This window comes from Micrasema longulum, unplaced genomic scaffold, assembly GCF_059751315.1.
Source record: "Micrasema longulum isolate JH-2025_06_02 unplaced genomic scaffold, ASM5975131v1 h1tg000469l, whole genome shotgun sequence".
NCBI classification, from domain to species: domain Eukaryota; kingdom Metazoa; phylum Arthropoda; class Insecta; order Trichoptera; family Brachycentridae; genus Micrasema; species Micrasema longulum.
In genome coordinates this window covers 351,532-368,996 of record NW_028277667.1, presented here as the reverse complement: position 1 = coordinate 368,996, position 17,465 = coordinate 351,532, and the positions used below count along the sequence as shown (strand labels likewise).

The 17,465-nt window shown below is 31.4% G+C and overlaps 1 protein-coding gene across 1 annotated transcript in view; it reads right to left on the bottom strand.

The window, feature by feature from the left end:
* The window catches only part of Cftr (CF transmembrane conductance regulator), a 91,029-nt gene extending 74,272 nt beyond the window's left edge, over nucleotides 1-16,757 (bottom strand). Inside the window, exon 1 of the mRNA XM_088226802.1 lies at nucleotides 16,259-16,757. Coding sequence (XP_088082928.1) covers nucleotides 16,259-16,332 — 74 coding nt within the window. The 5' untranslated portion in view covers nucleotides 16,333-16,757. The remainder of the gene's footprint in view (nucleotides 1-16,258) is intronic.
* Nucleotides 16,758-17,465: the final 708 nt, after the last annotated feature.

Here is a 17,465-nt window from a genome sequence, read left to right as displayed (position 1 = left end):
TCATAAAAATCATTTAAATTATATTGATTTTAAAACGTGTGTACTCTGAAAAACAACACATTACATCGGGTTGTGGTCCTGTGGCTAGTGTTTCGGACTCACGAACCAAAGGTCCGTGGTTTGAATCCCACTCTACCCCAACTTATTCCATTTTCTAATAGTGAGTTATTTATAACTCATAGAAAAATATTTGGGTAAATCGTAAGAACGCAAATATTTATTTTAAATTAAAAAACACGTTGATCTTATTGAAAATTCATCGTTCGCCATTTCCTGTGAATGAGCCTTCATGTGGTTAGCTTGTTTTCATTTCTTTATCTCCATATTGATATATTCATAATACACGAAGCGATGACTGTATTAGTTATTTATGCATTCCTAGGATTATGGGCTGAGTGAGGGACATCTAAGCACGCATATGATATTATCGTCCGTCGGCCAATTCTATAATAACTTACTTATAACGCTCGATGTTTTTCGACGAACTGTTAATGTTTTTAACTAACGAGGGTTATTTTTATCTATTTCTCATTTATTTATACAACAATTGTACTCGGCATTACTTGACAGGTTAGCAGCACTATTATCGCGGTCGTTGGTGGTTTGCCCGACTATAGATAGTCCTTAAAATATAGCTTGATTAGAATGACAGCTGTCAAATTAATTTCATTTGTGATGAGAAATTACTGATCACTGATCAAATCGATTTTATCAGTTATTTCATGTAATCATGAAACTCTGTTTCCGAAAATTGATATAAAAAACGCAAAAACAAGCCTATTGTAGTGTGTTTAACACAATTATTCACCAAAAAATGAGACATTTATACTTTTTTCATGAACAACATTGAATGAATTATTTTTTTATTCGATCAATTTACATTGATCAATTTGTCCCAACTCTAACGTATTTGCAAAATGATGTAACCTTGTAAGAACGTCGTTAATAATTAGGTTTATTTTGGTTTTCTTTTAGTTTTAAAGCTGATTTTATATATTAATGTTGATTTATGTTTCAAGCATTGTATTAAAAAAAAAATTAACACACCAGATACAAATGATTTTTCGTGTGTCAATATAAATAACTCCTTTGACGTTACTACAAAGTTATGTCGTCACTTTTTCTGACAACTGTCGTTCTAATCATGTTACATTTTAAGGACTATAGATAATCACCCGTCGCATAAGTTCTTTTTATTTATTAAAAATGTTTTATACCACTGACGGACAAGTGCAATAAGCAGTTACCGAATTAATTTACTCTTTTGGGGATTATGACGTCAGCAACAATCTTGTTAGAATTTTATGACCCGGATTAAGAACAACGACATATCGTTGTTTGGCAGTCTAAGGGTTAAACAAGGCAAAATGGTAAATGTTACACAGTGTGTAAAGTGGCCACTTAAAACAGCCAATGAAAGGTCATACGCCCTGTTAATGCCTAGACTTCCATATTCCCTCTTCAAAAATGTTTTGCCACTTTGTTGCAACAAATTTAAAACAAAACATTCATTAACTAGGACTGCAAAAATGATCAACATTCCTAGATGTGACACGGCGCCCGGGTCAAGCCAGGTTTTTTCAGAATTATGACAGGCCGAGCTGAAAGGTTACCCATCACTGTCCTAGACAAATCCTTTGATTGATGCAGAAAACTTGCCGAACTCCTCTCAAAAACTAGGTTTAGAGATCGCGCTTTTGCAAAAAAAAATATTTTTATATCCAATTTCCAGAAGTACTGAACTTCCTCATTAATTATGATTTATTAACAAAAATAACAATTACTTAATCTACTACATACACGCTTAGGTAATAGATTTCTCTGGATCATGTTTAGTCTGCCTAACTAGGTACAACCTGTTTTAAGGCAGACATTTTTATTCAAAAATAAACAATAACATGACTACAAACTAGTCAATTTACTATACGGTTATACAATATTCATTTATCCCATTTATTATTTAAGAATGTTTTTGAGTCAATTTAGTTAGGGAGTGTTCCTTTTGGGTTTTTGTAGAATAATTTGCTTTCACAAATATTATTCTTCTAAGGGTCTTACTCATAAACTTGGCATAAAGTTACGCCTAAGTATAGTGGTATAATTCGGATGGGAAAACCATCGTTATTCTACCTCTTTAATAAGGATGGTATTCCCATCCAAATTATACCACTATACTTAGGCGTAATTTTATGCCAAGTTTATGAGTAAGGCCCTGAAAATATAAATTTGCCTTATATCTGAGATCTCAAATTCCTCAAATAACTTAACGCTGGGGTACCCGAAAAGCTTTTTAAAAACTATTTTAACTATTGATTTTTGAGCAGATTCGAGAGGTTTTAATATCGATTTGGTTCTAGTTATAGCTACATCATCAAAATCTGGTAAAAGCTGGTTACCGCCTTGCATCTTTAAACACGACGCGGCGTTATTACACCGTTTGCTGAGGTAATTTTTAGCAGTCTCTTAAGATTTAAAACAGCGTGGCTTTAACTTTTTTTGCCTCCATAGATGTAATTTGCATGCACGTAACATGTACATGTACATTGTACAATTATTTACGGGTTGCACTATTATAATGAATTACTGATGATATAAATAATGCTTTCAGTAAAGTAAGATAAGATTTGTGTTCCGCTTACAATTAACAGCTTGCATATTTGCATATCATCAAGATAACCGAGTATAATATACTCATACCACTACTCACAACTCACACAAACATCTGTACCTACTTTTTATGGGGGCATTAATCTCAGAATCTCGGAAAGCATTGTTGTACCGAAACGTGATATTTTATAATTTTCGACACAATTTTTTTCTGGAAGTGTATAATATAATTTTACTTATTTATTATTTTATAAATTTATTGCATAAAATAAGTATACATATTTAGTAACTGGGAATCTATATAAAACTAGTGAATTGAAAATTAAATGTGTTAGATAGAGATTATTTATCTTTTAAAGTAGTTCTATACTAATATAACAAAAAACTCTAACTATTTCATTGTAATTCGTTTATTGATCTACATATTTTTTTTCAAAAAAATCTCTCGCTACACTATTTATATGTGCAGTTATTTTTATTTTAAAATTTGTTTTACATTTTGAGTCTTTTATATTTGGCAATAAATCATTAAATCTTTTTGGAGCAATTAAATCATATTGCTTTTTACCAAAGGCGGTTCATACAAATGGGGCAATACAGTTAATTTGTGTTGCTGAACGAGTGTTTATATTTTGTTGGGTTCTTTTGACCTCACTTAATTTATCATAAAATTTAAGTGGTAGGCACCTCACAAACAATTGCCTTACATCCAATATCTTAAACTCAGCGAATAGATCTTCCGGTGGATACCTCGAGGGTTTTCAAAAACATTCCAACTGTTGTGTAGATTTGAAAATTCACAATTTTCACAATAGCGCTATTATCTCAGTTTCACTTTTCGATGGCTGGCTGCTTTCTGCATAATTTCTGCATTTCTCCCCGATGGAGGTTGGAAATCATCGTAGCAATTCTCACTTTGTTGGCAGCTGTCCTGAACAAGAACTGAGTGCCGCAATGGAACCAGTCACGCAAGTTCTTTAGCCGAGAGATGCGCCTTCTACCTGCACTGCGTCTTCCTTCAATCCTTCCCTGTAGAATGACTCGTAAACTGCTATATTTTTCGCCTCTCATCACATGCCCAAAGTACTCAAGTTTTCTTTTCTTTATGGTCTTCAGTACCTCTTTATGGTCTTCAGAACGTCATCATAATACAATTAATAATTCTAGATTCATCTCATATATTTTTATCGGTATTCGTAGTATGTGATATTTCCTAATTGTATTCGCTAAATCTTCTATCGTAAATTTTAAACGTTATCAGTCGGCCGGTTTCTTTTATTTGTTTTAATATTAATTAAAGCCAATAAAAAGATCTCGCAACAGAACATTGAGACATCGCTAGATTTTTCAAAGTTCTCAAAAAGTGTTCGATAGTCGGTTCCGAGTGTTCAAAATATATTGTTCACAGTAGCGTTCTCCTTCATTCTCCTAACGATTGAATTCTAGATTCAAGGGTTTGGACCTCAAGTAAACGGGCTCTTGAGCACAGGTGCTGTCTTAAAATTCTGCAAGTTGGCAACTATTAATCATCACGTAGCATCCATTCGAAACCTTTTAATTTCAAAGCACAGCAGTCTACTACATCTGGATATTTAATTATTTGATCTAAGCAGCGTTGCCAACCCTACCGATTTCGGGAGCAACCTACAGATCTACCGAATTTAAAAAAATACAAAAAACTGTTTCAACGGTAAATATTTCGGCGTGTCACACGTTACCCCTATCACTACTAAAGTCTGTTCATTATTACAAGAATTTCCAAATAAATAAATCAGCCGCGTGATACTCGACGGAGAATAGCCCATTTCCCACATACCATCCTAGTCTAAACGGCAAATTTAATTCTAAATTTTGGTTTATTTGTAAATATTTGTTTTCTTTTAATAAATAAAATAAAATAAAAAATTTACTAACATTAATTGACATGTTTTTTTTGTTACATATTGAGAATGTGTTTTGAAGTTCAAATATTTATCTAAGTAAACTCCGAGATACTTTATTTTATCCACAAAATGTATGGCTAGATTACATGACAATATTGATATTGCATCCTTGGAGTATATATTTTTTCTCCCGATATTAATATATTTTGTTTCTGCGATATTAATTATAAGTTATTCACTTTTAATCATTTTGAAATATTTCCTAAATCATAATTATCTCCTGATATGTTAACTAGTTTTTCGGCCGTCAATCCTTGACTCATTATAGCCCTTCCTAGAGCTCGGTAGAAATTATGTAATTCGACTATATTCTCAGGCTTAAAAGGACGTGCAGTTCTTAGAACTAGACGACTCTGGCCATGGTTTCCACTATAGACATGTCACATATATAACTTTTTTAAATAAAGCAATTACTTATAGGGGAAATAGCAGTGGCGAGCCGTGATTTATTTTATAGGTAATCTATTAAAAATGTTCATTAATTTGTACTACATATAAGTACTTACATAACATGTAAGTAATGTTATTATAAATTACTACTTTTTCTGTGGTTCTGTGAAAATCAACTCAAACAACAATTATTACTAACCACGCGATATACGTAGCTTTTATCAACACTATTTTATTAGAATACTAAACTTGTACAAAAGTTTATTAACACATACCACAATGACATTCAACAGATATTTTCATTATGATCTGTCATTGACAGTACTGTCAAGACTTGAGCACTGGCCGATTTCTTTTAAAATGAATAATGCCTAAAACGGCCACTGCGAACGCCACCTGTCCTATGTGATACATAATATTTCAACGGTATCCCATCAAAGAAAAATAGTCCTTCGGAAATAATGTTCGAAATACTAGTTTCCAAATAGAGAATCTTCTAAAAATATTTGTAATCTGCAAGTTTGTTTTAGTACTAAAAAAGCCGACTTGGGTTAAAGACGAAAAATACAGTGTAGTTTTTTGTATGGAAGAATAAGCTGAGGTAATCGGCTAGTTTTATCGTTCAGTGAGAATAGACTGGGCGCTGGCGCTGGGCGCACTTCATAGATATTTTTTTGTAGAAAGATATAAACGGTGATTTATAATAAATAACAATTACTTTATATATTTTCCCATAAACATGGTTACTATAAATTATTATAATTTAAAGTCAAATATAATGGTAAGCTGTGCATAATCGCTTACTTTGACGATTCGCCCCTGGGAAATAGTAAATACAGTACCGTCTGCTTGGTACGTTTAACGTGTTCTCGGTGCTGGACTGATACACTCGACCGAAGTAGTCCAAGTGCAAGTATCGCATACGATTGCCCTAATGACCAGTCGCGGAGAAAGGCAGCCACTTTGGGACTTGATCGCTGTGCCCCGAGCTACGTTATTGCAACTGAACTTATTATGAAATAAATAACTAAGAGTGTGCCCAAAAGAAGGCATATTATCCAACAGTTATTTTTTTATTTATTTTTTCAAAAATATTTACAAAATAGTCTTAAATTAAAGTCCCGCTGAGTTGCATACATACAACTCGACAGCGGGTTCTTATAAATTACATCGATTATTTACACTTAACCTACATTAACAATAATTTTACTTGAAAAACATTACATATTACATTATAAAAAATTAAAAACTATCACTAATACAAAAAACTTTTATCTAATAACCATAATTTGAGCAAACGTCTCACTCCTGTATTTAACTATGCATGTATGCAACTCAGCGGGACTAGACTTTAATTTAAAACTATTTTGTAAATATTTTTGAAAAAATAAAAAACTCAGTATTTTTAATATTGTTTGGTAACATGTTAAATATTTTAGGTATTTGCAGTGTCCTTTTGCCATATTTATTGCAATATCTAGAAACAGCTAGCCCTTCCATACTAGTAAACCTGGTGTTGTAATCATGTACCAATTTATGTATAAATGCGTTTGTAGTGTCTAGAGTCGATTATTGTAATGGTATCTACGCAGATCTACCTATGAATAAAATTACTCGCCTACAGTCTATTAAATGCCGCAGCGAGACTTATTTTTGGAATCTCCAAGTTCAGTCATATCACTCCACTACTTCGGGAATTGTATTGGCTACGTTTTCCACAGAGGGTGGAATACAAATTCTCTTGGCTTATTTATTTATTTTATTTGGGATTTTTACAGCTATTACATAAACAAAATAAGTAGAAAAATATTAACAATACTTGAGCCAATTAAAAAATCCACTGTAAATCTAATGACACATAATATATAGGAAAAGAGTTAACGTAATTTTATGTGTGTGACGTTTGTATTAATGTGTATGTTAATGTGTGTATGCGTAAATGAGTGAGGGAGAGGTTGCGTGTGTGTGGATGCGTAAGTATATAAAAATAATTGTTTAAAACTTGCAAATATATTAGAAATGGTACAAGAAAGAGCTTGGTAAGAAGTTTGAAACCTTTTTGTTAAAATTTAAATCAAGAAATGTTATAAATAAGTCACTGCACAACTCTGCTCCGGAATATCTAAGGGAACTCTACATTCCAGATGAACTAGCTGACAGACATCTTACGCTTAGATCTGCTACATCTACGTCGAAAGGAGAAGTTATTATACCTATACGCAAACAGCGCACTGAATTTGGCGAACGTGCATTTGCGGTCGCAGGCCCTACGGCATGGAATGCTCTCCCAGCAGAAGTCCGAAACTGTGAGAGTGAAGTGATGTTTCGGAAGAAACTTAAAACCCACTCGTTCTCTAAATTATTTGAATAAATTCTTAGCATGTGGTGACAAGGTACATTATTTTTCTTAAAATTAAATTTATATCTTTATATAATCACTTTGTAAAGCGCCCTTGAGGTATTATATTACGAAGATGGCGCTATATAAGTTATCCATAATAATAATTATTATTATTATTAGTAACTATAGTTTTACGGTACTACCGTCTAATATTAGTACACGTAAAACCATTAAAGCAATGGCTGTTTTTTACACAAAAGTAAAAATCCACCCAGCACGCTAGAATATCATAAGATATAGGATATATTTATTTAAAGTACAAAAAATGTACAATATATAATGAGGAATTCCACTGTTTTCTAATTGATTTTTTTCTATTAGCGTACTATTTAACTAAGCAAATCTATATATTATTTTTTTTGTTCGTTATTTACAAAGATATGATTTTTTAAAGTTACATTTATCAAATACCGCGCCAAATGACTGTAATCAGTGTGTCACTTTTCAGTAGTGACGTCATGAAACGGTTGGCGTTCTTACTTTCACTGACCTGACAAGAATCTATGGAAAATTGCTTTGATTACTTCATTTAGTTGATCGTAATTTGCTCATTTCTATGTTATGGTTGTTTTTACGAACGTTTCGATTCAGAAAAACCTAGAAAGTTGACATAATCTCTGGTTGAAATGTCAATTATACATATTTTACTTTTTTTTTCTATGGTCAAAACGTTGCGGGGGCTTTAAAGCGGAAACCGGAAATACTACACGTAGATATAAGGAGTGACGTCATTATTTACGATTTAAAAATGAATACCATTTTTAACATTTTTTATTTATTTTTGCGTGCGTTTGAGATATTTCATCCTACTCCAAATTTTTTTAATATTCACGTGTACACGAAAACATTTTTAAAATTTAATTCCGGGTTGGGCTGGAACTCCTCATTGTATTCCCACGAGTAGCAAACTAATTCTGGGACAGTTACAATCAATAGGATTATCAGATATAAAGATTTATAGTTATACCTAGTTAAAACAAAAATGGACAAATCTCAGAGACTTAAAAAAAAACAAATTATAATATATTATTTAACATTAGCTTACATAAGTCAAGGGCCAGCGAGAAATAGTTTTAGGAAATGATTTGTTAATGTAATATGATTATTATTGGTAGACTGATAAAAAAATGATTTAAAGTAATTAGGCAGAAGGTTATATTGAGTACAAGCAATGTAAAGGAGTGACCACAATCCGAATTTAGAGGAGTGTACAGATGGTGAATGACTACAGTTCTAAGATCGTGTACGATGGTTATGTACATCTCTGTTGAATTAATATGTTAAATTAGTTATTTATTATCCTAATTTTATTTATTTATTTAACAGCACGTAAACGCACCAACTATAGTCCTTAAAATATAGCTTGATCAAAATGACAGCTGTAAAACTAATGTCATTAGCGATGGAAATCACTGATCACTGATCAAATCGATTTTATCAGTTTTTTCATGCAATCATGAAACTCTGTTTCCGAAAATCGATATAAAAACGCAAAAACAAGCCTATTGATAGTGTTTGACACAATTGTTCACCAAAAAAATAAGACATTATACTTTTTTTATGAACAACATCAAATGAATATTTTTTTTATTCGATCAATTTGACGCATCTCTAACGTTTTTGAAAAATGATGTAACATTGTAAGAACGTCGTTAATAGTAAGGTTTATTTTATTTTTTTTAGTTTTAAAGCTGATTTTATATATTTATGTTGATTTATTTGTCAAGCATTGTATTTAAAAAAATATTTAACACGCCAGATACGAATGATTTTTCGTGTGTAATATAAACAACTCCTTAGACGTTACTACAAAGTTATGTCGTCACTTTTTCTGACAAATGTCATTCTAATCAAGCTATATTTTAAGGACTATAATAGTGAATTTCGACTTCCGTTCTAGGTACGGCCGAAACAGAAACTTATAGTTAACAGTTAAATCAAAACACCCAAAATCAGGCGTTTTTTTGTTAAACCTTGCGAGTTCATTAAAATAAGTATTAAATAAAATAAATAATGAAATAAAAGCCATAAATTTAATGAGTAAATTTGTTTATTTTTAGCTCTTTTGGATCGTTGTTATTTGTGATGCTGTACATATAACTTATATATCGAGGTTTTACTGACAGAATGCATTACGTTGTTAAAATAAGTTCCGAACCAATGTATTAATAATATGTGTTTTCTACTTTAAATTTGGCCCTATGACTAGTCTTAAATATTTAATTTCGTATTTGGATTAACTTTTGAACACATTTGTTGCCATGTTTAATTTCATTACATTTGGAATCGTGTATTATATTTTTATTTATGGATCAATGTTGAATTTGTTTATAGTGAACGGCATAAAATATATTTTTTCGGTCCACGGCTTTGATAACAATTGAAAGTTAACAAGAGTTATCTTATCTTCCATAAAACCGAATTTTCTGTACGAAAAATTAAATATTTATAGTCCTTAAAATGTAAGATGATTAGAATGACAGTTGTCAGAAAAACTGAAGACATAACTTTGTAGTAACGTTTAAGGAGTGATTTATATTGACACACGAAAAATCATTCGTATTTGGTATCTTTAAAAAAAAAAGGCGTTGTTTATCTTATAAATTTTTACTTACTATGTTTGTACTTACCTGTATATTTTTTGTAAATGCCCCTTGGGCGTATTGTAAAATTAAATAAATGTGAGATTTATTATCTAGAAGTTACAGGAATCTGTTTTGTAAAAACAAAATGTGGAGTTGAAAAATTGACATTTTATCTTCTTTTTATTATGCCGTGTACCGTTGCGGATGTCTTCTCGCTACGCATCATCAGACTCGCTACTATAGCGGTCCGTATTTTGTATTCCAGTTCCAGATGGTTTCCGAACGTTGTTTAGTTACGCTTCATTAGTTCATCAGAGCTTGCATAGTGATTCGGCTAATTTGCTCGGCGCCAGTTTCTGAGATTACATTTTGATTCGGGGGAATTTCACATTTTATCTGTTCATCAGGATAAATAAAATGACTCACCTAAAATTGTAGTGTTTACCGTGTGATTTCAAACATGACGGCGAGATAAAATGTATGAATGTGCCTAATTAAATTAACTCGGAAACATTCTAAAATGTTCTTTTTTAAGTACCAACTAAGTAAAAATCATTTTTAAGTTATAAAAACAGATTTCTATTTTTAATTAGTATTTATTTATTTATTTATATACGGCATTTCTGCCATTTACATATATGTGGTATAAAGAGTGCTTAGAAATAAAAATAAAAAAAATCGAGTATGAAATATTAATATACTCGTACTGTACACATTATTAATTACTTGAAATACATACATATTTTAAAGAAATTATACAATAACAAAATACATTAATCAATCAAATTATAACTATTCCAACCCAATCTTCTGAAGATGATTTGCTCTTTTTGATAAAAATATGTTGGTCACTTTATTTTTTAAGTTAGGCAGAGATAAACTAAATATATCAAAATGTGATTCATATTCATTCCCGGTATTCTGTAATCTAACAATAGGTGAGTTATATTGAGCTACCGTTCGAGAATTTTGACAATAAAATATTGTAGACGTTCTGCTTAATCTAGGTGGTACATAGAATGAAATCAATTTCAGTAGATCAGGGGTATCAAACATTGGTTTTATTATTTTATATAAAGTCATAAGATCGGTCGATGTTCTTCGTTCTTGCAATTTAGTTAATTTAAGAGAGTCTAAAATTTTGTTATAATTTAATTGATTAGTAGAAAAACCCATCTTAAAATTAATATATCTAAGAAATTTATTCTGAATTCTTTCAATGGAATCTGAGAAAGTGATTTGATAAGGTGACCATATTGGAGAATTATAATCTAGTGTATTCATAGAATTAAGAATAGTCAAGAAACCGCATACGCTCATCAAATTCTTAAAGGTGACAACTTTGGATGATTTTCGTCTTCTCCAAGCGGATATATCGAATATATGTGAAAGGGGAAGGCGTAACAAACTTAGGTTTAATGTATCCAAGTGTTCGGTCACGTCTTTCACTAGGGTCCAAAAAACTCTATTTTTTAGCTACAAAATGAATGACCAGAATCTGATACGAACATCAAATGTTAAGGATCTGGGCGTTAGATTTGTGAGCACCCTGACATTTCATGAACACATAGAGACAATCAGTGGTAATGCATTGAAGATGTTGGGATTCGTTCTGCGTACTGCCGGGGTTTTTGAAAATACCCGCGTACTGAGAACTCTTTACAACTCCTCGGTGCGAGTGGCTCGATGATTTGGGGGCCACATGAACTGAAGAACTCTCTTATGATAGAGAAAATCCAAAAGAAGTTTCTGAGATATCTCTACATGAGAGAGTGCGGGTATTATCCTCGGCTCTACCCGACCGAGTTTCTCCAGGGTATGCTTGGCTACAACAGTTTAGAGACTAGAAGGAATGTGTATTTGACTACACATTTTTATCGATTGTTGCGCGGTATTGTCGATAATCCTGAGATTATGATGAGCATTAGTTTGTATGTTCCTGATAGTTACCTAAGACAGCGTCATCATAGATTGTTTCATATTCCGATATACAGGACCAACCTGCCGATGGTTATGCCTGTTGGAAGAGCTACCGCTATGCTGAACAACATCGCTCTGGATATTGATCTGTTCCATGTATCCGAAAGGGTTTTCCGGAGCAGGATTCTCCTACTACTTTGACATGAATCTCTTTCGTGTATTTTTTTATTTTTTATAATATGTACGTATTAAATGTACGTTTGTAATGTATATGTTATATTTAAATAAATGAATTGAAAAAATTGAGTTGAAAAATTTAAATCAAACAGGAGGCGGCTAAAATAATAAAAAAATAAGACATTCTCGTCGGCCAGTAAAGGAACACTCGGTAATTTAATAAATAGTGCCAAAACCTGAGTAAAATGAATCTAAATCAAAGAATTAAGGTATGTTCTCCAAAAATAAAAATTTTAATGATTGTTTTAGTGTCGAAAGTAGCCACAGAGTTATCGACAAAAACACATTGTTCTTATCTGACATCATTTTTTTCTGAACAAACTACGGCATTTGGTTTTCACAGAACCGCCATGCTGTAACTGGTCGATGGCAGATACAGAGAATTACCAATAACTAACAAAATAATGTTGCCAACCAGAAAAAAATACACGGTTGAGTATAAATGTACCGTTTCCTTATTTGAGAAGAAAATATGCGTTTTGTTCATTTACTGTACGGCTTACCCTATATATTGTTATTTTTTTATAACATTATAAAATTATTTTTTTTACAGGACTCACCAAGCCAATTAATACGGCTTGTCGGTAAAGATCATTTACATGAAAACTAACGCCACATAATTGTATAATAATAATTACTACTAACTTTAATATGAGGACAGAAAAAAAAATTTCATATAATTTATGTTTTCAAATAATATTTAGAAAAATGCAAAAAAAAGTTTTTGATATCGCAACTATAAGATAAATTTAAAGATTTGAACCGGGTTGTGGTCCCGTGGTAGTATTGTGGACTCACGGGCCAAGGGTTCGAGGTTCAAATCCCACTCTACCACAACACGATTTCCATTTTTCCAGCACAAGTTATTTACGACTTTTAGGAAATGGTCCAAAACTTTAAATATTTGAGTTAATAATAAGAACTCAAGTATTTCTGTTTTAAAAATAAATAAATAAAATAAATAAATACAAAACTGGAATACGATTTTTTTATTTTATTTTCTTATCTCCCATTGAATACATTTTGTTATTTTCCTAGGTTTACCTTTTCTTTTATTTCTTTCTTATTTTATTTACATTTTTTAGATCTTAACTTTAATGGGTACTTTAAATTCTCTTATTATTTTTTTTTTCTGTAGATATGAATATACGAATAATAAAAACAAAGATGCGAAAATACAAACACTGATTTCTTGAGTCAACTTATTTGGAAAGTGTGTTATTGATTTACTCTTTTTATCGTAAATTATGCCAAAAATTCGTATTTCTAATTTATTTATTTAGCTATTTTTGCAGCCTGTTATTTTCATTGTAGTAAGGAACTATAGTAATGTTTATGATTTATACATTTTTCATATACTTATAAGTTTGAAACAAATTTACTAAATTATAATAATATTATATTAATAATATAATCAGGTTTCTAAATTGATTTCATAAAATAATTTGTCTGTTTGTTGGCTGGGTTTTATTGTGTTCATTCGCAAAAAATAGTGTTCATTCACTGGTGATTTGAATCATTTCTGATAAATAGATTAATAATTAAAAATCTAGATAGAATATCTGAAAATACTGAATACAAATACCTGAAGATGACATTAACGTATTATACAGTATAACAGTCATTCCATCATACAAATATTTTTTAAAGTTTAAAAAAATCCTTAATCGACCATCCACTGGACATTTTACCCGTACCTTGGACAATTGAAGATAACCTCTTGGAAAGTTAACAGTTACCGTCAGTTTTATTTATAAAGTAAAATTAACCTTTTGTCGGTCAGAGAGGTCTCGGGTTTGATTCCCGACACGGTTGATTTTAAATATTTATTGAAAAGGGTGTTTTCACACTAGAATATTTCATAGTCCCTGGACTGGTACCTGAAGCGTAAGACTGATCATCTCACCTTCATGAAACAAAAAATGATCAAGATACGCTGCGATTGGTTTACCAATGCAGTGCCCTATGCACCATTAAGTGCGGAAAGGGAATGATGATGAAAATTAAGTTTTCTGTATGAAAAATTGAATATGCATGCAATTTTTTTTCTAAACGTGTTCAACTACAGATTACCGAAGAAGATACTTTAATTTTTCATATAAAATATATTAACATATTACAACAGAGATGAAGAACATTTAAGAAAAGGTAATATAGAAGTCTAGGCATCTACAGGACTTATGACCTGTCAATGGCTAGTTTAAGTGGCCACTTTACACACTGTGTAACCATTCACCATTCTGCCCATATTTGAACATCTATATTCCTTCAATTCTTTCATCTGTTGATGTTTGTGAAGTTAAAGAGCTGACACCTTTATTTATGCGGGTGAGATTCATCTGATTGAATTATTTCACCTACATACTAGGCAACGCCTGAAAATTTTATTTTTTCAATTACCATACTTCTTCATGGACCAGGTGGATTTATCAACAATATTTTGAGTTTGTCCAAATTTTTGTAGACTAGAACTGGATTCAACTCCCTGGGGAGCTGTTTAGATTAACATATTACAACAGAGATGAAGAACATTTAAGAGAAGGTAATATAGAAGGTAATATGTTACACAGTGTGTAAAGTGGCCACTTAAACCAGCCATTGACAGGTCATAAGCCCTGTAGATGCCTAGACTTCTGTATTACCTTCTCTTAAATGTTCTTTATCTCTGTTGTATTATGTAAATATAAACAGCTCCCCAGGGAGTTGAATCCAGTTCTTGTCTACAAAAATTTGGAGAAACTCAAAATATTGTATATAAAATATGCACATGTTCGCACATGAATACCGATTTGACTTTATACCGGCTAGATATGTACCGATGAAGATATCGTTTGTAATCGCGGCATGAATTAAGTGCCTTTATCGGATTTAGACCACTGTTATTCCATGCGCCATGCGCCTGGATGCGAGATGCGATATCTCGCATCCTAACAAAGGATTGCCGAGACGACCGAATTTGTCAAAACATAAAATACATATCTAAAAATAAAAATTCGACACGCTTATTGGAGCGACGCGTGTCTTCGCTTTAGCGGTTAATACTCGTACAAGAGTTGAACGACTTTAAGATTTTTATCTAAAAGCGAATTTCAATAAATCTTAATAAATATTTGTATTTATTTATATATACGTCCAATGGGCATTTTTATGGACACATTTATACATAGAAAATTATTATAAAAAAATTAGAAAGACATGGCCCTCAAAATGAAGTATTTGCGTAAATTATAAGAATGCAAATATTTCTATTAAATTAAAACAAAATGTAAGTGGGGGCTAGATTACTTACCGTACATGCGCTCTGTAGCTGCAAGACGTGCTGTAACCTAGCTCCTATATGTTAAAATTTAAATACTATACCATAATTGGAAAGAAGGAACTAGAATCTAGAATCCTAATCGTCCATGCGCTTGATTGTACAGCGCCCTTGAGGTGATTATCACAAAAATGGCGTTATATCAATTATCCAACTATATATATATATATTTACAAATATTTACTATATTTTTTTAATGTTTGATCACAAGTTCTGTAGTCGAGGGGTAAACTACAGTATCTCCAAAAAAAGAACTTTTCAGGAGACAAATTCATATTTTTTAATGCTTTAAACATCTTGTATTTTTCAATGAGAGGCTTTAACTTTATATTAAATTAAATTGGTTTTCTAAAATACAAAAATACACATTTCTAAAATCTTTGGATTAAAAATTAACACGGAGAACTGTATTCTTTATCCGCCCGGACAAAGGGAATGTTATATACAGTGTAATAAATATGAAATACAGACACCGACTTTTATTATTACTAACACATGTGTAAATAGTTAAATAAACAAAAATAAAGTCGACATTGCCTAGAACATGAACATGTAGTAGGTGGTTAAGAGCAAAAAAGAAGCATAATAGGTACATCTTTTTTTACATGTAAAATGGTAAACGCCTTTTATTTTATTAACATGCTAATTATAATAAATTCATTTCGCTACAATAGAACATTTTTAATATGAAGTAAAATAGCGAACGTTTTCTAAAAAATAAAAAACAAATAAGCACACACTTGCTTATTGAAGTTTGAAATCGGCGTAAGCGGTTTTATGTTAGGTAGGTAATAAAAATGTGAATTAAAAAATAAATATTGTAAATAAGTAATACGTAATTAATGTAAAGCTGATTTACCATAGTAGAAGCCTTGAAAGTGGGTTGGCTTTCACATAGGGGCTTGTGTTGATCGTACGCTTTGACGTATCCATCTTTACTTTGAAAAAACTTCCAACTTCTCAAAACACTATTGCACAAACTAAATATAAAATATTATACACACAAATTGTAACGTTAAGTTGAGTTATTATATAATTACAACATTATTATTATCACAGCATTGAAAACAAAATCAACGGTATTTTACAACAGGATTGTTTAGTTAACTTTTAATTCTACCGTCGTATGTGGTCCCGAGTTACAGGTTATGTATTTAAGAAACGCCGTACTTTTGAACAGAAAACATATTATACAACAACACTCGATTGTATAAAATAACCGAATTTTACCGCTAGGCGTATTCGATTTTATTATCTTATATTTACTGACGGATTGTCAAAGATTGCGAAATGCCACACGCGCCACGAGAGAGACACGAGCTCCACACCGAGCAGAGCCAAACGCCGGTCGCGAACTGAGCAACTGAGTGAAACTGGAAATGAAAAATGAAACTATTTTGATCATTTTGGTTCGTTGGTAATAAAGATCCCTTTTCTATCAAAGCATCTTGATACGGACAGCGGAAGTACCAATAGTGTAGTAAACTTCACGCACCATTTTCACACGCGTTAATTAAATTAAACATTCACACAAAACATTTTTAATAAACTTGCGAAGAAAAAGGGAAATAAGGTGTTATAATTCTAAACGACTATTAAATCAAAATATGAGTGATATACTCATTATTATTCAATTTTCAAAAGCTGGCGAAATCTGCATTTATTCTAATGAAATTTTCATCCAAAATGCAAATCTTTCACACATTTACGAAAAAAAAACATAAAAATTTACTGTCCATTCACTTCTAAAAAAAAAACACTTGTGTGAGTAACAAAAAGGTGGCATATTATGTCAATTAAATATGCGTGCTTTCACAACCAAAAAATGTGTATTTGCTCGGTTCACCGACTCATTAACAAATGCTTTTTAAACATTCGAACGCAAAGTAATGTTTAAAATATACTTAAATAGTTTCTTTATTTATTGTTTTAACTCTTTTCCATTTTTAGCAAGTTATTGTAGTTGAACAACTCTTAATTTACAAATTTCAACTGTAGTTAAAAAAACAAAAAGTCATTAAGAGTATGTTTTTAAGGCTTTTATATCATGCGATAATTTCTCTACA